This window comes from Ochotona curzoniae, unplaced genomic scaffold (genome assembly GCF_017591425.1).
Source record: "Ochotona curzoniae isolate NIBS_2020 unplaced genomic scaffold, NIBS_Ocur_1.0 scaffold_4506, whole genome shotgun sequence".
Lineage (NCBI taxonomy): Eukaryota > Metazoa > Chordata > Mammalia > Lagomorpha > Ochotonidae > Ochotona > Ochotona curzoniae.
In genome coordinates, this window is record NW_024467119.1 from 25592297 (window position 1) to 25618568 (window position 26272).

Sequence of the window (26272 nt, forward strand, 5' to 3'; positions counted from 1 at the left end):
GTAAGGGTCTGAGCTGGGAAACCTGGAGGCGGACCCCCCCTTCCCAAACAAGAAGATGACCCGAAGCTGCTGCGCCGTGGGCTGTAGCGCCCGGGACACCGTGCTGAACCGGAGGCGCGGCCTCTCCTTCCACAAGTGCGTGTGAGCGCAGTCCCGCAGCGGACACTGCGGCCCCCAGGGCCTGGCGGGCTGCGGACCGGGGCGGGCCGTGCGTGGCGCCGTCCACGGGGCGGGGCGAGCGGAGCGAGGGAACTCTAAAATTGGGGCTCCTCTCGCACCTGCTCTGTGCTGACCTCATTCCTTCTGCTTGCGTCATGACTGTCAACAAGGGTACTGGGAGGGAGGCCTCCTGTCGGGACAACGGGAGTACTCAGCTCTGGCCTGTCCCGTCTGGCGTTTGAACCTGGCTCTACTTCGGCCTGGATCTGAGCCACAAAGTTTCCACTGGGGCCGAAAAGGGGGAAAGGGGTGGGAGGGGGCCCAGAATTTCTAACGTGCGTGCACGTCTATGGTGCAGACTGGGGTTGAGACACGCTGGGGCCTGCAGACATAGAAATTTGCTTTAACTGCGGTAGGCTGTTTGGGAGATGTAGGGAGTTCAAAGACTTAAATACTTGCTGGGGCAAGAGATGGGGCCAGGCGGAGCGGGGCCGGCTAACAGGGGCAGAAAGGTAATGCATTGCCAAGCGCAGGTGCAATGTAGAGGAACGAGAGGCAGAAGGTGTGAGTCCAGATGAAGGAGTTCCAACTATGTAGTTATGTATTTTCTGGAACCTGGGGCCTGTTCTTCCCCTGCCAGGTTCTCCCGTCAGTTAATTACCCTACTCTTCAGCTGCTCTGTCTACTTTCACTGAAAGCCCTTTTGAAATAGGGACAGCCAGCTGAGCCTGTGTACCCCCTTTCGCTGCTCCACCATCCCCCTTCCCTTAACCAGGCTCTTAATTAAGTCCCACTGGCTTTACTACCTGCTGTAGCCAGGTAACTGCCACCACCATTACCAGTGACCTCTTTGTCCTTCTCTTTGGTCCTAATCATTCCTTCAAATGCCCCCACACCCTTCCTTGCATTTTACTTTCCTTTGAGGCTTTTAAGTGAGGACTTTAATCATGTGACCCCTCCCTGTCTGAATTACATTTCCATTTCCTCTGTGCTTCTGCTTTATACAGAGCTCTTCCGTATGCTGATTCTATGCTGATTCGTGCCCTAAAACCTTGCAGTGATGGGTGGAGCCTGGAATTTCTTCAGGGCTCCCAAGCGGGTGGTGGGGCTCCAAGCATCTGGGACTTCTACTTTTCCCAGGCCATGGGCATGGAACTGGATGGCATTTGGAGAAGCCCAGACAGCAGTCTGCCCCTATGTGGGCTTTACTTCCTAGGACAATGCCAGCCCCTGCCTTGGCTTTTTGTTAAAGGAGTTGTCTCCATCTAAAAAGCCAGCCAGGTCCCAGCACATTGGCCTAGAGCTAAATCCTTGCCTTGAATGCTGGGATTCCATATGGGAGCTGGTTAGTATCTCAACTGTGACACTTCCCCATCCAGCTTCCTGCCTGTGACCTGGGAAAGCAGTCAAGAATGGCCCAAAGCCTTGGGACCCTGTACCTATGTGGGAGACTTGGAAGAAGCTTCTGGCTCCTGGCTTCAGATCGGTTCAGCTTTTGCCATTGCGGCTGCATGAGGAGGGAACCAACAGATGGAAGGTCTTTCTCTGCGTCTCCTTCTCTCTGTAAAATCTGACTTTCCGATAAAAGTAAATAACAAATTTTGAAAAAAATTTTATTAGAAAAGCAGATTTTACAGAGAGAAGCAAAGAGAGGAAGATCTTCCGTTCACTAGTTCACAACCCAGTGGGCCACAATGGCCAAACTTGAGCTGATCTGAAGCCAGGAGCTTATTCGGGGTCTCCCATGCAGGTGCAGGATCCCAAGGCTTTGGGCCATCCTCGACTGCTTTCCCAGGCCACAAGTGGGTTGCCGGATGGGGAAGTGGAGCAGCTGGGACACAAACCTGTGCCCATATGGGATCCTAGGTACATGCAAGGCAAAGACTTTCACCACTAGGCTGCCTACTCCAGGCCCTGTTTTTTGTTTGTTTGTTTAATAACAATTTTTGTTTTTTTATATGAAAAGTTAGATTAGAGACAAAGAGAAACAGAGAGTTCATCCATCCCTGATTCACTCTGTAACAGCCAGAGCTGAACTGATCCAACCAGGAGCGTGCTCTGATTCTCCCATGTGGGTGCTGGGTCCCAAAGACTGGCGTGATCCTCTGCTGCTTGTCCAGTCCCTAAGCCAGATATTGGGTTGGAAGTGCAACAGCTGAAATGCAAACTGGCAGCACAGGCAGAGGATTAGCCTACTAAGCCACTGTGCTGTCCCCTCCTCCTTTTTTTTTTGTTTTGTTTTGTTGTTGTTGTTGTTTTTGTTTGTTTTTTTTTGCAGAAAATGCATGCAAGCTGCCTAGAAATCTGTTTCTAAATCAAAGAGAAGGGACAGAACGAGCACTAACGTGCTCTTCATGTGTGTTCCATAATAAATGCCTTATAAAATAGAGAAATGTGAGGCAGTTTCATATTCAAACCTAGGAAACAGTAGGGCCTTTTACCCAAACATGAGAGAACTAAGTGTAGTGACATTTTCTGTTGCATGACAGGTGGAAGATTCAGTGGCAACATTGTGAGCTCGCACATGGATGAGGCAGGCGTTGTGGGTTACCTGCTAAGATGGCGGTCCTCCCAAAGCTTGGCTCAGGCTGAAGGACTGGCCTTCAGAAGAGAGGTAACTCACAAGGCCTTGGGCCTCAGCCAGTAGGCTTCTGCACAGCACTGCTTGTAGCATGGTGGATAACTGCGCAGGAGCTGCCCATGCAGCAGAAAGAGAGTCAAGAAATCTGCTCCCCCATGGTCACTGCTCCTGGTCCTGCGCAAGCAAAGTAGAACTAGACTCTACCTCTTCAAAGGAGAAAGCACCAAAGAATTTCCAGATAAAAACTCGCTACAGGAAAGAGGATGATGCTTGTGTTCATGAACTGTTCACATTTGGACAGATTCTGTTGGGTGTAGGCAGTGAGGAAAGAATAAGGCAGGATCTACGGTAGCAGAATTGCCCTCTTACAGATGAAAACATTAAATCGTTGCGATGTTGAACATGCAGCTTTAAAACTCAGGGAGCCTCGACAAATGCAATCAAGTAAAGGAAACTCGATTGGGGTTAATGTGCAGCAGGCAGATAGGTTTGTCTAATGAATGTTACGGAAGTTTCATCCTATCGCTCCAGTTTTCCCACAGATACCCTCATGCGCTCAAGATGGATCAGCGCTGTTAACCGCGTAGACCCCGAGAGCGGCAAGATTTGGCTCCCAGGACCAACTGCTGTGCTGTGCTCCAGACATTTTCAAAAAAGTGACTTTGAAATACATGGCGTCCGCAGAAAGCTGAGGAAAGACGCCGTGCCCTCTGTTTATCTGCACGAGGTACTCCCCCTTGGTGTCAGCAGAGCTGAGGTTTCCCCAGCGTTGCAGAGCCAGGATGGCCCACGTCACAGCTGGGACTGAAGTACAGAAATGCAGATCCTTAATGCACATACGGAACGGTTACTGGCAGATCGCAAAAACAAAGATGGAAATGGCTTAAGAACTCAGGCTTTTGTTAAGGATGAGACAGCTTTCATAATACTTTTTGAAATAATTACTTTTGTTAGTTCCTCTCAGTCATATTATGTACTTTGACCAAAAATATGTCTAATATTAGCATTGTGATCGGAGGAATAAACGAAAATGTGAGACTTATTATGAGTGAATCATCAGCTTAGGTTTCTTTTGTTGTTGTTGTGTTGTGTTTAAGATTTCTTGTTATTTGAAAAACAGTTGGGGCTGGCACTGTGGTATATATTATGTTGGTCTTCTGCTTGGAACACCAGTGTCCCATATGGTACCAGTTCAAGTCCTGGCTGCCTCACTTCTGTTCCAGCTCCCTACTAATATGCCTGGGAAAGTAGTGGAGGATGGCCAAGGTCCTTGGGGCCCTCCAGGGAAACTCCTGGCTCCTGGATTCAGGCCAAGCCAGCTCCAGCCATTAAAGCCATCTGGGGAGTGAACCAGTGAATGGAAGCTCTCTGGTGCCTTTCAAACAAAAATGAATAAACGCTTTTAAAATTGTTTAAAACAAAAGAAAAAGAAAGGCAGAATTACAGAGAGAAAATTCTTCTATCCACTGGTTTATTCAAATGGCTTCAATGACTAGGGCTGGCCCAGGCCAAAGCCAGGAGCTTCTTCCAGATCTCCTACAAAGGTGCAAGGACCCAAGTGCTTGAGCCATCCTACATTGCTTTCCAAGGTCATAAACAAGGAGCTAGACTGGAAGTGGGAACTGCTGGGTCTCAAAATGGTGCCCATATGGAATGTCAGTGCCATAGTTGGTGGCTTAACCCACTATGCCACAGAACCAGACCCTTTGATTTATTTTATCTTTTTACCCCTTAACCACAACTCGCATACATGGCTTTTACTTTTTCCATCTTCTTCAGTAGTCACTGAATTATTTGCACTCTGACACTAGGCGGCTTCTGGTTACAGTCATGTTTGCTGTTGTTCTATCCTGCTGCCATACTTAGAAGTATTTCGTTGGTGTCAGACTTACTCATAGGAACTTACTATTTTTTTTTAATATTTTTTTTTTATTGGCAAGTCAGATAAACAGAGAGGAGGAGACACAGAGAGGAGTATCTTCCCTCCACTGATTTACTTCCCCAGGTGACTGCAATAGTCAGAACTGCCAGGAGCCCTGAGACTTCTCTGAGTCTCCCACATGGGTGCAGGGTCCCAAGGCTTTGGGCCGTCCTCCACTGCTTTTCTAGGCCACAAGCTTGTTCGCATTGTTCTATAGATTATCGATTTAAAAAATTCCGTTTGATACCTAACTCCCCAGCAGCCAGAAGAGTGCTTTGTAATCAGTGGTGGTTTTATAGATAATCTATATAATGATTTCTAAAATAGCTCATTTCCTATTTCTGTAATAGCCTGTTCCAGGTATATACCTTAGAGGTAGAGCAAGACGGAAAATCCTGAGAAAGCCCCTTCCGGGTGAGTCTCAAGAGGTTGCTATTGAGGACCATAATTATAGTTTAAAGACGCACGTGGCAGTAGATGCGGAGATGCTGGGTGAAGTGCAGCAAATGCTACGGGAGTCCCGAGCAGGACCTGTCTCTTGGACAAACCGCAGGCTGCTCAAGAAGAGAAGGGATTTGCAGCTGATCGATGCACTTGTGCAAGAGAAACTACTTTCTGAAGAAACAGAGTTTCTGCTACGAACACAGTTTTCAGGTATTGCTCCTAGTAATCTGTCATATTTGCAAAATAGCTGTGTGGGTGTTTTTGTAATATCCTTACATATATACTTTGCTCTTGAGAATGAAACCATACTTTAATCTGTGAACTGAAAAGTCTCAATAGCATAAGTGAGAAAAATGAAAATTTAACCAAGTTGCTTTTTGCATTTCAATCTTCCAGGTACAACATTTACATGTTTATTCTAGGAAAGGTAAGGAAGTAACTGAAGGTTAAAACATCACGCAGCCCAAAACATCACATAGCCCCGACCACACAGAAATGACAGCCTGTAGTTTATACAGCATTGCATTCTGAACTTTTCCTTTTTTATAATAGACTTCACACATGCTATTGTGCTGTTTCTTTTTAAAAACAATCACATTTATTGAATTTACAAATTAATGAACAGATAAGTAAGTGAAAAATAGTCAAACAGTGGTTCGGACGTATAAATATTCCCATTTTCCAGATGGAGGCCCCATTTTTAATAGACTGAAATCTTGAAAAAGTTAGTTCCTCAGTAAAACTAACATTTGATATGGAAGAGCAAGGATCCAGCATGCTCCTCCTCACTCTTCCTCACTCGGAGGCCTCAGGTTCAATATAATGTGAGAAGTGAAGGTGATGAGCACCTGCTGTTCCCTAAGTGACATTTCAGTGCAAATATTTATCAGTATGTTCATTTAAACTTTCCTTGGATATTGCCCAACTGTCATAAGCAGTTTTTAAACTGTCATGTAATGTGTTAGCAAAGCCAATTCTTTTAAGTATTTTATTTTTATCGGAAAGGCAGATATACAGAGAGGAGAAGAGAAAGAGAGGAAGATCTTCCATCCTTTGATTCACTTCCCAAGTGATGGCAATGGCCGGAGCTGTGCCAATACAAAGCCAGGAGCCAGGAGGCTCTTCCAGGTCTCCCACATGGGTACAGGGTCCCAAGGCCTTGGACCTTCCTCAACTGCTTTCCAGCCACAAGCAGGGAGCTGGATGGGAAGTGGGACTTCCAGGATTAGAACCAGCACGCTTATGAGATCCTGGCACTTGTAAGGTAAGGACTTGAGCCACTAGGCTACCGTGCCAGGCCTGCAAAGTCTTTAGAGTGGAGTTGAACCATAGAATCTACAGAATCCCTATTTTTTCTTGAACAATTCTATAGCATAGGTATGTGGATAAATTAAAAAAAAGATTGCTTAGTCCTTTTTGTGAGCCAACATGTTGAAGAAGGGCAAAAGAGTTTCCAGCTTACTGTTTTTATGGAAATAGCTGGAAAATTCTGGGAAAGGAAAAAAAAAATCCTGTTTCAAGAAATGTCTCCAGAGGAGAGGAAGAGATTAAGAGATTAAAAAGGAACAGGGGGCTTTACCATGAGCAGAGTCCAAAATAAGGCAAATTGATAGCTCAAGGGAATTTCAACCAGCTGTTTATCTCCTTGTTCTAAAAACTTCTAGGGTGGGTGCTAATGAATAATAAAGCCTTCAATTGAAATTTTTCACATTTTGACAGCTAAATAATCCACAATGGTTCGGACAGTTAAGAGACCCAATTGCAATTGCCGTATTTTGAATGAACAGCGTATTTTACATGCAGACATGATGATCCGTTTTACACCACACACACAAAAAATGTCTGTTGAGGCAGTAGTAGGTAAAGCAAGTACGTGTTACACCAGCTTCCCGTATGGACACTGGTTCATGCCCTGGTTGTTCCACTTCTATTCTGGCTTCCTGCTGATGTACCTGGGAAAGCAGCAGAGGATGGTTGAAGTTCTTAGGCCCCTGCACACAACTTGGGAGACCTAAAGGAAGCTTTTGGCTTCGGCCCAAGCCAACCCTGGTCAGTCAACCGAACCCTTGCAGCCATTAGAGAAGGGAACGTGTGCATCGAAGAGAACTTTTTGTGTATCACTCTCTAACTAAATGAATGTCACTTTCACAGATTTCCCTTGGGAGCTGCATGACTGGAACAACCCAGCTAATTACTCTAAAGAAATGAAACAATTTGCTGGTACACTCTACCTGTGCGGTACAACGGTCTATGAGTACGTGAGGAAGATCCTGAAGCTGCCTCATGCTTCTGTCCTCAGGACGTGAGTAACTGCTGAGATGGGAAAGGAAACCAAGGGTATTCCTAGGACTCTGCACGTGATAGCTGCTAGTATCAAACGCCAATGCATGGATTTTGAAATTTTAATTTTTAAGGGTCTATTTTTTTTAAGATTTATTTATTCCTTGTGTTTATTGCAAAGTCAGATATATATAGAGGAGGAGAGACAGAGAGGAAGATCTTCCATCTGATGCTACACTCCCCAATCAACCACAACAGCTGGAGCTGAGCCAATCTGAAGCCAGGAGCCAGAACCTTCTTCCGGGTCTCCCACGTGGGTACAGGGTCCCAAGGCATTGTGCCATCCTTGACTGCTTTTCCAGGCCACAAGCAGGGAGCTGGATGGGAAGCGGGGCTGCAGTGATTAGAACTGGCACCTATATGGGATCCTGGTGCGTACAAGGTGAGGACTTTAGCTGCTAGGCTTTCGTTCCAGGTTCCCTGAATTTTTTGCCTCCGAATTAAGTTTTCTTTTGCCCACAAATAATCTTTTCATTTCCCACATTATTTTTAAAGTGTCCTCATACTCCTGTTTTGTAGCCCGTTTTCTCTTTTTTAAGATCTTCTAGGTAGCATATTATTTGTGTATTATTTCAGCAGTAAAATTTCCACCAACAAAGTGAAGATGCATAGATATGACAAGAGTTTTGTAACTCCTAGATGTTAGAGACACTCAAATCAACAAAATCTGAGTCCGGAAATAGTGGGGATTCTTCTCGATCTATCTATATCTACCTACCTACCAGAGATTTAATTATTTCTTTGAAAAGCAGAGTTAGAGTGGGAAGGGCACAGAGCACTTCCATCCACTGGTTCATGCCCCCTTGGGCACAACAAGTGAAGGTGAGCCAGCCTGAAACCCGGAGCCAGGAACTTGTTGTAGTTCTCCCACATGGATGCAGAGGCCTAAGTGCTTGAGCCATCCTTTCCTGCTTTCAAAGGCCACAAGCAAGGAGCTGTATCAAAAGTGGAGCAACTGGGACATGAACTAGCGCCCGAATGATCCTGGCACTTGAAGGGGGAGGATTAACTTACTACACCATGGCACCAGTGCCTATTCATACATTTTGATAATGTCTGAATTTTACCACAAAAACACCTGAATGGCCAAGCATATTGGTATTTGGTTGCATTTACATTCATTTTCCCATTAAAAATATTTGCTCCTTTAACGTACCTGTGTTAAAGTATTAGATCTTTAAAATCATTGTATTCGATATTTATTGATCAGGAGCAGCCAGGGACCCAAAACAATGGCTGAATTAGCTAATCCTCTCCCTTCAAGTGCTGGGATCCCATATGAGCACCAGCTCGTGTCCCAATGTTCCACTTCCTATCTAGCTCCCTGCTTGTGTCCGGGGAGTGCAGTGGAGAATGGCCCAAAGCCTTGGCACCCTGCACCCACCTGGGAACCCCAGAAGAAGCTCCTGGCTGCTGGCTTTGGATCAGTCATTACAGTTACTTAGGGAGTGAACCAGAGTGTAGAAAATCTTTCTTTCTGTCTTTCCTTCTCTCAGTAAATCTGACTTTCCAATAAAGATAAATAAATCTTAGGGAAGCCAATAAAATGGAGTCACCAGGGGAGAGATGGAGGCAGGATCATGGTGCTGGAATGCAGATGTAGAAAGTTTGTGGGAGGGAGTCAGATGCTGCCGGGAGATCCTGTAAGATGAGGGCAGAAAGTTGACCTTTGGTAGTCACTGATGACCATGGCAAAAGCAGTTACAGTTGAGTAATGGAGGGGGCATGTGGTTCAAGTAGAGTCAAGATAGAGTAGAAGATGAAGCAGCAGGGAAAATGGTTACAGATTCCATGCAAGAGTTTTTGCTGTGAAGAAACGCAGGAAAACATGTGTAGGCAGAAGAGAAGACCTATTGGTGGAGGATGTGTGTTGAGCTTCCAACATGGCGGAGTAGTCTAGTATAGAAGAGAGAATCGGTACTGCACAAGGAAAGGAGACTTGTAGTTAGGACAGGGACATTTCATTCACTAAAACAGGACAAAGAACAGGTACCCAGATGTGATGGGGTAGCAGGTTGGGTGGTAGGAAATAGATTTTTATTGGGTTGTTTCTGTTTTCTCAATGAAATAAAGTGACTATCCAAGAGTTGAGGAGAGAAGCGCTAGAAGTTTGGGAAGAAAAGAAAAATATGTGCCTAGTTGGCTTAGTGACCAGAAAAGTGAGTAACCAGGGAAATGTAGCAGCAGAATTGTGGTCAAAATCCTTGCCTTTCCCTCCATAGTGATGGAGAAACCATTAGATGTGTAGCAATTAGATGAGGGCACTCCAAGCCAGACTTCAAGAACCTTGTTTTGTTTAGAGAAGTACTTCATTCACCCAGTTCTAGTACTTTGGATCTTTAAGGTAAATTGCTTTTACAGATTCCTTAGAATTACTCAGTTTTTCTTGTGAAACTAAAAGATTTAGTTTGATCATAGGTAAGTGCTGGCACGGTTCCTTATTGATATTTTCTATGTTTATAGTCCCGATAGCTTAGTAAACTAAATTGCTCTATAGATAGACACTGTACAAGATTCAGAAGTAAGTAAGACAGAGGCCAATACTGTGGTGTGACACATTAAGCCTTAAGTAACAAGTTTGGCGTCACTTTGATCATGAGTTCAAGTCCCAGCTGCTCCACTTCCAATCCAACTTCCTGCTAATGCACCTGAGAAAACAGTAGATGATATTTCAGGCACTTGGGCCCTGCCATCACACCAGGTTGGAGTTCTTGGCTTCCAGCTTAGGTCTGGCACAGTCCTGATGCTGAAGCCATTTGCTGCTTCACGTACCAAATTCCCACTACAGCTAGGGCTTAGCCAGTCTAAAGCCAGTAGCCCAGAACTCTGTGTGCATCTCTTACATAGGTGGTGGGGACCAAACTACCTAAGCCATCATCTGCTTCCCAGGGTTCATTGCTAACAGGAGGTTGGATGAGCAGTGGAGTACCTGGGAGTCCAACACAGGCATCTGAAGCAGAGGTTTAATCACTTGTCCCTTTTTTCTGTTCGTTTTCCAACCTCATTTAGAATAAAATATCTATATAAGGAAATCAAATAGTTACATTATTTTCTTACTACATAAACAGAACATATGCATTTTTGGTATTCATTTGAGAATCCTAACACAACAAAATAAGACTTAAACATTTATAATTTGATACCATATTTATGAAGGGTTTTCCACCATAACACCCCCGTTTTCTCATCATCTTTCTGTTCTTGTCCTTTCCTAAAATACAAGTACCACGTAACAACACTGTGGCACAATGGTTAAGCTGCCACCTACAATGCCAGCATCCCGTAGCAGTGCTAATTTAAGTCCTGGCTACTCCACTTCTCATCTGCCTCCTTGCTAATGGGGCTGAGGAAGCCGTAGACGTGTTGGGTCCCTATTCCTCACAAGGGAGACTTGGCTGGAATTCTGGGCTTGTGTCTTCAACCTGGCCCAGCCCCAATCATTGCAGCTATTTGGGGAATGAACTAGTGATTGGAGGATGTATGCCTGTCTCTCTTTCTCTCTGCCTTTCAAATAAATGAGTAGATCTTTGAAGTAAATTAATTAAATAAAATACAAATTACCTATACATAATTTCATCTCTTAAATGCATTATAAACAATTTATTGTCAAAGGATAGGATTTTACATTCTACTAGTGGTTCTCTAAGCTATTTGTGCACAATGAAGTCACGTTAGTGTTCTCATTGCCACAAAAAGTAATGATATACAGGTTATATAATTTCATACGTGTGAAACTTCATGACATGTCATAAGAGTATAGTTTCTCATCAAAGTGTTAGATTTCAGGTAAAATATTTGGAAAGCCATATCCTGAAATTCTCAAGGGAATATGTTAAAATCTCAATTAAATAGAGCCCAGTTATCAAAAAAAAAAAAAAAAACCTAAGTTGCCTGGAATATAAACCCAAATTCATAAACGTTAGATTTGAGTTACAAAAGCATGCTTCTGTTAGAAGCGAGCACCTCAGTTTGTATGTTGGCATCCATTTTAACCTATTTTTGAATATTACCATAATCATGTCTTTGCTGAAATTCACACGTTAGAAAGAGAGCATTTGAAGGTTCTGAAGATAGACACAAACAATAAGAGGAAAGAATAATTTGCAAAATGTTAGAGAAGATCAGGAATGTGCTCGCTTTGGCAGCACATATACTTTAAAAAAAAAAAAAAAGGATCAAGGATACAAAAATGCTTCTGGGAGGGGGTTTGGCAGCCCTCAGTGGCCCCTATGGGCACAGTTCTCTTACTATACAAAGTGATGAAAACATTGCCCTGCTGGGCAGTAAGAGCTGGGTTTTGCATTTATTCCTGCCTGGCTGCACAGTTGGGCCACCTCACCTAACATCTCCTTCCGTCCCAGTTTCCTGATCTGTAAAATGAGCCAGAGGAACTAGATGTTCTCAGCGGTTTCTTCCCATCCGAGAGTATTCTCATTTCAGGGAATTTGTAGGTGAGACTAGCTGATGGACTACATGATAAGCAGATCAACGGGAAGAAACCAGGGAATGTGCGCACTTTTCAGAGGATGAATGAGAAATTATGAATTATGCTGCAATGTTTGCTTCCTCAAATGCCATTTTGCATGCCTGAGTTGCTCTATTTTCTCGGCTAATGTGTTGTAACTGTGTGACTATCTACTTGTAAATTTTGGCTACTTGGCTGGATTCCTGTGGGAATTTGAGACTCCTTAGACTTCTGAAAGCATTTTCCCTTATATCTTTCTAGTTCTTCATTCATTTTCTCCGATTTTCATTTTGTATATTTTCCAGATGGTTTTCCAACTGGAAACTCGGTCCAGGTTTCCACAGCAACAGCTTTTCTTTCCTTCAACGAAGAGCAGAGAATGGAGAGCAGCTGTACAAATACTGTTCACTGATCGTAAAGGTTACCCCTCTCAAGCAGCAGCTCCAGTGGGATCCCAGGAGCCACAGTATGCAAGGTTTTGTGGATTTCGGCCTTGGCAAACTGGATGCTGATGACATGCCACTTGCCTCAGAAACGATTTTGCTCATGGCAGTGGGGCTTTTTGGTCATTGGAGAATCCCTCTTGGCTACTTTTTTGTCAACAAAGCATCTGGCTACTTGCAAGCTCAGCTGGTCCGTCTGACTATTGGCAAATTGAGCGACACAGGGATCACAGTTCTGGCCGTGACGTCCGATGCCACAGCTCACGGCATTCAAGTGGCGAAAGCCTTGGGGATACGTATCGACGGCAACAACATGAAGTGTACGTTTCAGCATCCCTCATTTGCCAGCGAGGAGGTTGCATACTTCTTTGATTCTTGCCACTTGCTTGAATTAATAAGAAACACATTTCAGAGTTTGCAAACCATTCGGTTTAAAAATGGCACAGCACGATGGCAGCACCTTGTCGAGTTAGCGACACTAGAGGACCGGGAGTTAACAAGTATGGAAAGACTCCCAAGGGAACTTGCAAGACTGAAGCAGCACATACTCAAACCAAATTGTACTGCCCAGATCTTCAGTGAGAATGTTGCCTGTGCATTAGAATATCTGTTGGCCCTAGGCCTGCCTGCTTTTCAGAACTGCACTGGGACTGTCCGGTTTCTACGTATAATTAGCAATCTGTTTAACATTTTTAACTGCAGGAACTTTTATGGGAAAGGACTTAGAGGACCCCTGTCCTCCAAAACTTATAGTAAAATAAATGATGCATTAACAGAAGCCAAGACTATTTTCACTACGTTATATGACACTAGTCAGAATCAGATCATCGAAGGGAAGCAAAAGCTGGGATTCCTGGGATTTTTGCTTAACGCAGAGAGCCTAAGATGGCTCTACCAAAGTTATATTTTCCCAAGACTCCTGCCTTTTCCATACCTTATGACTTACAAATTCAGTCAGGATCATGTGGAACTATTTTTGAAGATGCTTATTAGGCAGTTAGCCAACAATACTAATCTCACCTGTGTGACATTCCAAAAGGCTTACCATAACCTAGAGAGCAAACACAGATTTCCAAATGAAGTGTTCCTAAATGAAATAAGCATCTTCGACATTTCCATCGCACGAAGGAAAGACTTGACCCTGGGGACGGTGCAAAGTCAGTGTGGAGTCAGGGAGGTGACGACAGTCTTCCACAGAGCGGGCATTTGCCAAGACTGGTCCCGCTGCTCGCTGAGCGCAGCGTTGCTGGACCTTTCCACTCATAAGCCAGATCACAATTTGTGTGCCACCTATGTTGCCAATAAACTATCCACTCTTTTAACTTGTGAGGATTGCGTCAGTGCCTTGTATGCCTCAGACCTCAAGGCTCCTAAAATTGGGTCCCTGTTATGTGTTAAAAGGAAGTATGGTTCCTATTTTCCTTCAGAAAGCCTGTGTCAGGTCATAAATATCTGCGAGCAAGTTGTAAGAACCCATTCAAACATGGCAGTTTCGCACCTAGGGCCTAATCAAAGAGAATTTTACCTTCAACAGAAAATACTATACGAACTTTTGGAGCATCTCTCTCTCTTTGCAGATTTAGATAAGCATCTCTTTGATGGAGACATGTGTGCCATTAACCACTTTGTGAAATTGCTGAAGGATATAATAATCTGTTTCTTAAATATCAGAGATAAAAATGGGGTTTGAGGCCCTTTGAAACATCATTCAAACAGAACTAAAATGAGAACCATATCAAGGAAACACTGAGCCCTACAGATTACACCTCGTGATGTTTGGCTAGAAACAGTTAATTCAGGCTGAGTAGCAGTGGATATCCATTGACATGAGAGACCAGAATATCTTGACATTTTTATGCTTGGTAAAAGTTCATGTCACCATATTTTAGCAGTTGATCATTCTGCACAGTGGACAAGTTTGCGAATCTGACTGAAAATTTGGTAACATATCCTACAATTTGTTCACACTTTCATATGATCTGAGACATTTGTGAATTTCCCAAGACAGAAAACAGTGTGGGAGTACAGACCCAACCAGTGAGTTCCATCTTTGATGATGCTACTATAAACCAGAATAGACTGTTTCCTAAAAGACCTTTGGTTTAGGACTTTAGGAATGTTAAGAGTTGTGAAACCTTATGATCTTTATCTGAACATGAAGTTGTGGTTTGGAAATTAGGCTAAAGCCAAATATCACCCTTGTCCCAGGGTGCCCTGAGAAGGAAGTCCTACTCTGTTAGGCGGAAGGTTAGTACCAGCCATGGATTGCTCTTGGGCTACAACCAAACTGGGGAGGACCTGGCTGACGTGGTTTTCACTGCCTGCATTCCTGGACTTGGAAGTAAGCACTATGTGTGGGAAAAAAAGGTGAATACTTACTTGACTCCTTCTAGAAGAGTCTGCTGCTCATCAGTAAGCACAAAGAAGCCATGATTTGACTCTGACCTCTGTATTTGCAGAAGGCTAAAATAACGACACATACACACACATTCTGTGTTAATAATGAGATGTGGTGGCGCATGAGAAACAAGCTGTCAAGATGGTCAAGCCCTACAAGAGGCAGGAAAAATGTATACAGCAGGTGTTTTGGAAATGCAAACGTTTAATCTGAAGACCGACTAAGCAAAGAAAAAAAAATTTTAAGCATAATTTCTTCCACTGTCTCAGATTTGGAAAGTCAGTCAGTCAGAAAACATACCTGTATTTCCCCAAATCTGGGTACTTTAGTGATGGAAAGAAGAAACAAGCACATTATTCACTCATGCTTATAAAACCTGTTAGGTGGCGGGAGATGCTTACAAATTAACAGTGGAGTCTGGGAGAGCTCTCAGCCTAGCACTCAGATGACCACTTGAGAAGTCCCGCCTCCAGTTTTGATCCAGTCTCCTAATGCGTACCTTGTGAAGGGGCAGGTGAAGAATTTGGACCTCTGTTTGCGCGGGAGCCCTGGCTGTGGGCAATAGAGTGGTGAACAAAGTATAAAGGCATCTGTGTCATTTTTCACCTTTCATATATAAATATTTTTTTTGAGGGGGTATATTTTTAAAGAATATTTTGGTATGTCTTAATTCTACCTCAACAGAAACGTTCGGGTGATGAATTGTAACCAGTGTTTTACTGTTTTATACAAGATCTGTTGCTCAGAAGTCTGAGTTTTTCTACTTGTTGGCAAATAGAATTGATTTTAAATAAACCATGATACATTTTATTAAACAGAACCTGCTACTGAACTGCCCCTTGTAACTTATTGCCGTGTCAGCACAAGCTTTTGTACCTGACCTTTATGTAAAACCAGGTCCACATATCTGAAGGCTGTTCCATTGGACAATACTGATATGTTCTGTATTTGAAGAAATACACATTTTATGTTACTCCTTTAAGTGCTGAGTAAATTGGGAAGGCAGACGTTGGAGACAAAAATATTCCCACCCCTGCCTTTTATGAGAGCACATTGCCTTTGCCATCTGTGAAAAGGTTCTGAATCTTCTGTCAGATTCACTGATGGTGACATTATCACTCACATGTTGATTAGGGTGAATTGGTTATAATTTCAACTTTAAAGACCAAACCAAAAAGCTTCCTTTCCAGGGGCAGGTGTTTCATCCAGGCTTTCTGCTGGTGAGGACAGTTGCAGCCCACACAGAATGACACGACCTGACCCTTAGCTCCTTCAGCCTGGAGAGCCCACACTGATGTCCCAAGGATGGGACTCTGCCCCTCATATGGGAGACCTGCTGTGCCTTCCTGGCTCCTGGCCTTTGGTTCCCGCCCTGGGCCAGCCTCAGCTATTGGCTCCAACTGAGGAGTGACCCAGCAGATGGGAGCTGTCACTGTCTCTAGAAAAAGCAAAACCCAAACTTGAAACCAAACAAGGAAGGACAGTCAGGGTGGCAATGTTCAGTCAAGTGGTAGCTCTCTTATCAGAGTGCCCAAGTTCCATTTTGTGGCCCTGGATTCTGATCCCGCGGTTGTATTTCTGGCCCTGTTTCCTGATGCCTGGATCTTGCCAGCACAGATCCCTGCAGGCGCAGGGACGCTGACTCAGTTAGGTTCCTGCTGCTGCTGCCAATCTGGAAGACCTGGACTTCATTCATGTCCCTGGCTCTGACCTGGCCTAGCCTGTCTCTGCCTGTATTTGATGAGTGAACCAACATATGGGGATTTTCTATTTACTCTGAAAAGCTTTAAAATGTATCTTTTGGGTCCGGCAAGATGGCCTAGCCACTAAAGTCCTCGCCTTGAAAGTACCAGGATCCCATATGGGCACTGGCTCTAATCCCGGCAGCCCCACTTCCCATCCAGCTCCCTGCTTGTGGCCCGGGAAAGCAGTCGAGGATGGTCCAAAGCCTTGGGACCCTGCACCCATGTAGGACACCTGGAGGAAGTTCCTGGCTCCTGGCTTCGGATCGGCACAGCACCGGCTGTTGTGTTCACTGTGGAGTGAATCATCGGACAGAAGATCTTCCTCTCTGTCTCTCCTCCTCTCTGTGTGCCTGACTTTGTAATAAAAGTAAATAAGTCTTTAAAAAAAGAGTATCTTTCTAGGGCCTAGCGTGGTATATACAAGATAATCCTTTGCCTGCAGCTCTAGCCTCCCATGTGGGCACCACTTCGTGTCCTAGCTGCTCCACTTTTCATCAAGCTGCTTGTTTGTGGCCGAGAACACTGGAGAATGGCTCAAGTCCTTGGTCTCTTGAACTCATCTGGGAGACCAGGAAGCAGCTCCTGGCTCCTGGCTTTGGACGGGCTCAGCTTCAGCCGTTGCAGCACCTCGGGGAATGAACCAGAGGACGGATGATCTCTCTCTTAACTCAGCCTTTCCAATAAAAATAAGTGTCATTTACAAAAAACAACAGGGGTGGGGGAGACATGGTGTTGTAGAAAGCTAATGAACCTTCCACCTGTTAACATCTGCATTCCATATGGGCAACAGTTTATGTCCTGGCTACTCCTGACCCAGCTCTCTGCTTAAAGGCCTGTGGGAGCAGCAGAGGACGGCTCGGGTCCTTGGACTCCTGTACTCACACAGGAGAGTGATCCAAAGCCTTTGCCCCCAAGCTTTGGATTAGCTCAGCTTCAGTTCTTGTGGCCATCTGGGGGGTGAACCAGTGGATGGAAGACCTCTCTCACTTTAAAATCTGCCTTTTGAAGAAAAAAAAATTTTTTTTAAGATTTATTTTTATTGAAAGGTGGATATACAGAGAGGAGAGACAGAGAGGAAGATCTTCCATCCGATGATTCACTCCCCAAGTGAGCACAACAGCCGACGCTATGCCGATCCGAAGCCAGGATCCAGGAACTTCTTCTGGGTATCCCACACAGGTGCAGGGTCACAAAGCCTTGGGCCGTCCTCGACTGCTTTCCCGGGCCAAAGGCAGGGAGCCGGAAGGGAAGCGGGGCTGCCGGATTAGAACCGGCACCCATATGGGATCCCAGGCGTGCAAGGCGAGGACCTTAACCACTGCGCCACCGCACCGGGCCCAAAGAAAAATCTTTTAAAGAACACACAGATGTATGTAATCCATACTGCATTCCCTGGGATGCATTCCTAAAGTAGACTCCAGAGAGGAGCACACTAGGACATTTCAGTATGGGATACAGGCATACTTAACTGCTCTGCCAACTGCTCATCCAACTGCTCTGCCAACTGCTTTTTAAGTCATTGTTTTAAAGATTATATTTATTTGGGCCCTGTGCAATGGCTCAATTTGTTAATCCTCACCTTGCAAGAGCTAACATCCCTATGGGTGCCGGATCGAGTCTTGGCTGCTCTACTTCCCATCCAGCTCCCTGCTTATGGCTTGGGAAAGCAGTGGAGAATGGCCAAAAGCGTTGGGACCCTGCACCCATGTGGGAGACTTGGAGGAAGCTCCTGGCTCCTGCTTCGGATTGGCTCAGCTCTAGCCATTGTCATCACTTGGGAAGTGAACCAGAGGGTGGAACAAATTTTATTTAACCTCTCACATTCTGGATATATAAGTGTATTATGATACTCTGCAAATGTTTCCCCTCTGTATCTTTTACAGAGCATATAATAATTAAGTTTTGTTACATCCAGTTTTTTTTTTCATTTAATGACCACACTTTGTAGTTTCTTGTCTGAGAAATCTTTGCTAGCTCAAGGTCTCAGATTTTTCTTCTATCTGGTAGCTTTAAGTGCTCCATGGAAGTTACAAATGCTCCCTTTGCATTTTTTTTAAAAGTGCTTTTCCTTTTTTAAAAAAAAGAGATTTATTTATTTTATTACAAAGATATACAGAGAGGAGCATAGACAGAAGATCTTCCATCCGATGATTCACTTCCCAAGTGACCGTAATGGCCGGTGCTGTGCCAATCTGAAGGCCAGGAGCCAGGAACCTCTTCCGGGTCTCAGGTTCAAGGTCCCAAAGCTTTGGGCCGTCCTCGACTGCTTTCCCAGGCCACAAGCAGGGAGCTGGATGGGAAGCAGGGCCTCCAGGATTAGAACAGGCGCCCATATGGGATCCCGGTGCGTTCAAGGCGAGGACTATAGCTCGCCTTTAGACCACACTGCCAGGCCCTCCCTTTGCATTCTCCTTTGCGGGATAGTATGAACTGAGGTTCCATTACTTACAGATATCCAAATCCCACTGAAGACTTTTCCCCCTCAACTGCCTTTTGTGCCCTTGTCCAAAAAGGAATCACATGTACATGTATCTGTTTCTGTAGGCTGTGTTCCACGACTCTGTGGGTCTAATACAAACTTCAAGTCTTCTTTGTTTTAAAAAGATTTATTTATTTATTTATTTTATTTCAAAGTTGGAGAGAGAGGAAGATCTTCCATCCAATGATTCACTCCCTAAGTGACGCAATGGCTGGTGCTGCACCGATCCGAAGCCAGGAGCCAGGAACTTCCTCCAGGTCTCCCACGCAGGTGCAGGGTCCCAAGGCTTTGGGCCATCCTCGACTGCTTTCCCAGGCCACAAGCAGGGAGCTGGATGGGATGTGGGACCGCTGGGATTAGAGCCAGTGCCCATATGGGATCCTGGTACTTTCAAGGCGAGGACTTTAGTGGCTAGGCCATCGTGCCTGGCCCACCGATACGATCTTGACCAACTTAGCTTTATGTGTCTGACATCAAGTGAGTACTCTCCAACTTAGTTCTTTTTTTCGAAAAGTTTGTTTGGGGTGAGTATATTGCACAACAGGTTGAGTTGCTGTTTTTGATGACCACATCCCACGTTGGAGTGTCTGGAATCCCAGCTCCTGTTCAGATCCAGCTTCCTGCTATGCCTTCTGGGAGGCAGCAAATGGTAACCCAGATATAGGCATTTCTGCTTCCCACATGTGAGACCCAGACTGAGTGCCTTACTCCGACAACAGCCTGGCCCAGCCCCTGCTGTTGTGGACTTTCTGGGGAGAGAACCAGTGTATGGAACATACAGCTCTGTCAATCTGCTTTGCAAGTAAATAAAACTTCACATTACAAAAAAAGTCTTTGCTATTATGATTATCTTTTTCCACACAGACTTTATAATCAACTTGTCAGTTTCTATCAAAACTCCTGCTGGAATATTGACTGAAGTTATGTCAAGCTCAACTGGAGGAGACTAACTTCTTGCAATCTATGAACATGGTAGCTCTCTCCAGTGTTTCTGGATTAATTTTCATAAATACTTTCTGCTTTTAAGCATAGATCTATTTTTATTTTACTGTATAAATCATTAAAAACTTCGACTTCTAAATGCTCATTGTTATTATGTAGAGATGTAACTCTCTTGCATAGTGACTTTAACAAACATATGTATCAATTTTATTGGCTTTCTCTTAAAATCATCTTATTGTATAAACAATACAATAACCTCAGATACTGCTGAATGAAATATGGTATTCCCGGTCTTGGAAGGAGACTGCATTTTCACCATTTGTTTGGGTGTCCTTTATAAAGTTTATTAAATTTCTTTTTAAGCATAAACGAGTGCTGAATTTTTCTCTGCCCTTTTTGTCTTTTAAAGATTTATTTTATTTCAAAGACTTATTTATTTTTATTGCAAAGTCAGATATACAGAGGAGGAGAGACAGAGAGGAAGATCTTCCAGCTGATGATTCACTCCCCAAGTGACACAATGGCCAGTGCTGAGCCAATCTGAAGGCAGGAGCCAGGAACTTTCTCCAGGTCTCCCATGCAGGTGCAGGGTCCCAACGCTTTGGGCCATCCTCAACTGCTTTCCCAGGCCACAAGCAAGGAGCTGGAAGGGAAATGGAGCTGCTGGGATTAGAACAGGCGCCCACATGGGATTTTGTCATGTTCAAGGTGAGGACTTCAGTGGCTAGGCCACTGCACCAGGCCCATAAATATTTATTTTATTTTTATTGGAAAGTCAGACATACAGAGAGGAGAGAGGAAGATCTTTCGTCCAGTGAGTCATTCCCTGAATGACCGCAAAGGCCGGAGCTGCGTCAATCTGAAGGCAGGAGCCAGGAGCTTCTTCCTGGTCTCTCATGCAGGTGCAGGGTTCCAAGGCTTTGGGCCGTCCTTGACTGCTTTCCCAAGCCACAAGCAGGGAGCTGGATGGGAAGTGGGGCTGCCAGGGCACGAATCAGTGCCCATAAGGGATCTTGGTGTGTGCAAGGCGAGGACTTTAGCCACTAGGCTACTTTGCCAGACCCTTCCCTGTGTCTTTTGCAGGACAATTTTTGACTTGTAATTCATATTAGCTCTTAAAGCATAAGATTGAACTGTTTTTCACATATCTGCAAAGTAATTTGCTGCAACTATGTTTTTAAAAAAAGGTTTATTTTTATTGCAAAGGCCAATTTACAGAGAGGAGAGACACAGAAACATCTTCCACTCGCTGGTTCACTCTCTAAATGGCTGCAACAGCTGGAGCTCAGCTGATCCAAAGCCAGCAGCAAGAAGCTTCTTCTGGGTCTCCCACGTGGGTACAGAATCCCAAGGCTTTGGGTCTTCCTCTCGTACTTTCTCATGCCACAAACAGGGAGCTGGAAGGGAAGTGGAGCAGCTGGGACACAAAGTGGTGCTTCTATGGGAATCTGGACACGTGAAAGGCTAGGATTTAGCCATGGAGCCATCTGCGCTGGGCCCGATTTATTTATATATTGCCAAATTTCATTTGGTAATATAATACATTAGTTACATTAGAGTTCTTGTGATTTTACAATAAATGTTCCTCTGAATATAGTTACTGCTTTTGAACACAATTTAAGAAGGTTTAAATGCTCCCACACAATTTACCATTTAGGAAACTTTTCACCAAAAAATCTATAGTTTTCCTCATAAAATCAATTGGATCAAAGAAGGCTCACATTTGTTCTAAAAGTGATAAAATGTGTATGGAGATCTAACACATACATTCTCTCACACAAGCCTTAAGTGATCTGCTTAACAGAAAACGACTCCAATAAGTAAAGAAGTTAACTAACTGGGTTCCCTGCAGAATCGTTGCTGTAGGGCTGCAGGATCTGATTTGAAGCTTTAGTTATGTAATAAGTATTCATTTTCTTAACTATTTGTGTTGCATAGCAACAAAAACGGAAAACTTTTAAAAATATATTTAGTTTTATTGGAAAGGCAGATTTACACAGAGAAACAGACAGAGAAATCTTCCACTCACTGGCTCACTACCCAAGTGACTGCAACAGCCAGAGCTGAACCAATCTGAAGTCAGGAGCCAGGAGCTTCTTCCAGGTCTCCCACATGGGCACAGGGTCTCAAGGCTTTGGGTCGTCCTCTACTGCTTTCCCAGGCCACAAGCAGGGAATTGGATGTGAAATGGAGTAGCTGGGATATTTATGACACCCATATGGGATGTGAGCCTCCAAAACTTTTCTAAAGATGATTTTTATTCACATTTTACGTAGGATTGAGAAAGTATCAGTTGTTCAATACCCAGAATTGGGAGAGCTAATTCTTCATTGAGAGGATATCCCAGATTATGGGCAAACACTGCAGTGTAGTGGGAAAAGCCACATGTGATTTCAGCACCCCATATGGGCACTGGTTCAATTTCCCAGCTTTTCCACTTCCAGTCCAGCTCCTGGCTAAGGTGTGGAGGAAAGCTGCAGGGCAGTGGCCCCATTGCTTGGTTCTCTGCATCCATGTAGGAGATCTGGCTGAAAATCCTGGCTTCGACCTGACCCAGCCATGTGGAGTAGCTCTCTGCCTTTCTTTCTCTTTCTGTACTTTAAAATAAACAAATCAGTATTCTTTTTCAATTACATAATAAAAAAAAGTGGATTGAGTTTTTCCACTTAAAGTGAGGGATAGAAAATACTCTCATTTCAAAACAATTTGTTAATTGCGTTTTCAAAAGTAATGTCAAATCTCCTTGAGAATTAGATAATATGAAAGTATTTTTGCATGTGAACTGGTTAAATAAATGTGTAAATAAACTGAAGAAAAAATGCAAAACCTTTTTTTTTACAGAATAGTATAAATGTTTATTTTTTCTGTATGATTTTTTTCACTGTCCTGTTTTTACAATATAGAAAAGTGTATTCTTTGAATAGCTCTAGTAAATATAAATTTAATTTTTCTACTTTGGGGTGTAAATAGAGCTAAAAAATTATATACCCAACCCTCCCCAAAAAGTCTTTTAAAATTGTTGAGTTAATGTGGTTTATAATCTTGTTCAGCAATTTGATGCAAATGCCTAAATACAAAAAGTCATTTAGTAGGAACTACCCAGGAAGGAAAAGGCTTAATACTTAGATAGCTTCTTGAAAAATCAGAAAAACTAATAGCATTTGATTGCACCTTCAAATTTTTACAAGCAAAACATTCTCAAGCAATGCCATCATACATAATCTACAACTGCAGTTGAAATTTCACAAACACTTTCTGCACACTGTATATAAATACACATCACAACAGGACAATTAGAATTAACACAGAGTATGTACAAAATGAACAAAGTTTAGGTTTAGACCAAAAACTTATTGCAATCTTTTGAAAAATAACTTGATTAGATATTTTATCCTCTTACACTAATTTACATTTATACAAATTTTAATTAAACAGACTATGATCGAGGTGCTAACAATATTTGCACTATCTACATTTAGAGTTACTGCACTATAATTTTATAAATCCTGACTTCAAAAGGAAGATATTTTAATGAATAACGGAGTCCTTTTTCAGATTACTTAAGCTATTTCCTATATCTTGAATGTCCATATGAACATATATACAGAATACATACACCTACAGAGTCCTTGCAGGAAGCGGTATAATCACACACCGATCATCACTGAGAATTAAGGTAACAGAAAAAAAAAATATCCCTCAATTACAACATGATTTTTTTCTTGTCACAAAATCAAGAGGCCTACTATAATAGCCTCCTAAATTCATGGCTTTTGAAATCTGAATTTCTAAAAATGATTTAAATAATTCCTTCCCTCATCACCCTCAACTTTACAAATCACTAACTAGAAAATGATGCCACAATTAAAAATTTCCTTACGGAAGAAATGCCACTGTAATGGCGAACGCTTTGTTAGGAGGCTGGTTCAGCAAATCCAGGAAGTGGTTTGAAACCGCTGGAACTCAGAAGCCTACAAGTAAGTTTGTAGAGATGGAAAATTCCTCCCCTAAATTCATCTCTCTCAATGTCAATATTCCTTATTTATCCATCTAAGCCAAGTTATATACTTCATGTGAGGTTTTATGTCATTATATAATAAAAATATCCCTACTTTTATTCACAAGCACCTTTCATTTTCATGGAACCCAGTAATCACTCTGACAATTTCTTAGCATCTCAAAAACATACCACCTCATGGAAAGAAAATGAAGACGCTCTGTAATATTTATCTAGAAACACAATGCCAGAATTGAGATTTACTGTTCCTTAAGGTTTTATAGTTTTTTTTTTAACTTATTTTAAAAGTGTGCCTAGGAACTGCTTCCCTTCTGAGAATCCCAAAATGACAACAGATTATTTTAGAATCTGCCCTAAAAAGCTAATTCTTAAAAATAACAGTACTTTTGTCAACACAGCCTATGATTAGCATACATTTCCTGTAATGTTGTTGATATAGATAGTCCATCTGTATGTGGTCTACATCTAGTACCAAAGAATGACGGGGTAAGGCTCAGGCTGCGTTGGCTTTTCCTACTGAACAAAGTGATACGACGCCATACAGTATAAATTATAGTGTAGTAATTTATAAATGCTCTTTGTCAATAGAATCAGAAGGAGAGAACATCTAAATCTCAGGAAACCCAAGCAAGTTAAAAATCTATCATACAACAAAGAAAAATTCAATTTAGAAGGGGCATAAGCAGATTTAACCAAGATTTAAAATGCACTAATTTCTTCATTTAAAATCTTTGCTTTCAATGTTATAATTTCAGATCTCTTAAAAATAAGGACCAAATTAAAATACAGTAATTGCTGAACTATGTGCCAGAAAACCAAGTGTCCCTGCACCTTATACGTCCTGCACAGTGGCACTGACGAGTCCTTGGGCGGGGTTAGCAGTGCATGGCACAAGGATCACTCTTGGCTTTCCCCGCAGAGCTGATGACGCTCATCAAGCAACGGCCAAACTCCTCCAGGATCATGCGCTCTGCGGCTGCCTTGGACGATCCCTTCTTGTCGGCCTGTTCCGCCTGGGCAAGGAGGCAGTTACACGTGGCTTCTGCAACCTCCTTGGTTACAAACGTGAAGGGCAACCTGGAATGAGTTTTGAGAGAAAGAAAAAGCCAATGATGCTACTGAGCGAGAACAGAAGTGGCTAAAGTCTCCCATCTTGTTTGCACAGCGAGCACCAGCATACCATAAAGGGTTTCCAAAAGGCAGATCTGCTTTGTCACTAGGCATAGTTTAAAAATACGGTACAGAATATACAACATTTATGATTCACTCCATAGACAAAGTTACTTATAACTAAAATATGTAATTGTACAGACTAAAATTTCTGTGACTCAAGTCCTTCCATGAATGCAAACTGCGTGCGTGCAGTGTTTGACTAAAGTTTTACTCACTGTTTCCCCTGTAGCTAGAACAGTGCTTGATGCAGAGACATTCCATGAATAGTTGCTGAATCAATACATATTATTGGATCCTGGAGGCCCTATCTGATGTAACAGTAAAAACAAAGCCTCTCATGTTGTTTAAAACAAACAGCAGATGAAGCATGCCACAATTCTTCAATGTCCCATCACGACACGCAAAAGCAAGCAATGGGAAAGCGATCACCAGTGTGCACAGAGTTTGATTCATAAGGATCTAGACTACTGAGTGTTACATCGGAACAATCCTTCCCGAGGGCTTGCTGTACTGCAGCCACACCAACCCTCACAGCCTGACAGATTCAACCAGGAAACCTCACCTAACCACCACCTCAACAACTTCAGGAAGCAGTCACTAACAGAAGCAGGCTGCAATGGCAACTGAACATGGCAATCTGAAATCAGGCCTATTATCCCAAGAGAAGGGAGCCGAAAAAGTAACTGAGGTACCTGAATGGAAACCTTCAGAATGCAAAGAGGCACTTTAAATTAGAAATACTGTAACATGCAGATTATAATTCACATGACAATAATGTTGGTATAATACCACTCCATAATTGGTCTTGCCACATAATAAAAATTTTATAATGAAATATTTGGAAACTACAGAAAAGTAGAGAAAAAATAATTCAGGGGTCTGTTACTCAAAACAAAGGCTTACCCTACTAAATTATACAGTTGTTTGTATATTTCTGATTATGCCATATAATTTTGGTTTTGCTACATAGCATAAACATTATCTCTCGGTTGAGAAATTGACTGCACATATTTTACTGCTGCATTATCTATAATGTTCACATGGAGGTGAGATTTAATAACCTAAAGAATTATTTAAAAACTTAGAAATGATTCTAATTAAGGTGTCCAAGCTTTTCCACTTTTTATCATTAGAGAACTACTTGCTGCCATTAAGTTGTCAAGA

At 43.1% G+C, this 26272-nt stretch overlaps 2 protein-coding genes across 5 annotated transcripts in view; one reads left to right on the forward strand and one right to left on the reverse strand.

The window, feature by feature from the left end:
* Positions 1-54: 54 nt before the first annotated feature.
* On the forward strand, positions 55-14201 carry THAP9 (THAP domain containing 9). The gene is given in 5 exon segments (XM_040967182.1): positions 55-135; positions 3272-3467; positions 5012-5315; positions 7257-7407; positions 12216-14201. Coding segments are annotated over 5 exon segments (2619 nt in total). The 5' UTR covers position 55; the 3' UTR covers positions 14104-14201.
* An 8530-nt stretch (positions 14202-22731) lies between these two features.
* Positions 22732-26272, reverse strand: part of LIN54 (lin-54 DREAM MuvB core complex component) — a 69256-nt gene continuing 65715 nt past the window's right edge. For 3 of the 4 annotated variants that reach the window (XM_040966739.1, XM_040966735.1, XM_040966737.1), the window contains exon 13: positions 22736-25012. In XM_040966739.1, coding sequence (XP_040822673.1) covers positions 24811-25012 — 202 coding nt within the window. In that variant the 3' untranslated portion in view covers positions 22736-24810. Of the gene's footprint in view, positions 25013-26272 lie in introns of all 4 variants that reach the window. The other variant, XM_040966738.1, reaches the window with a different exon arrangement.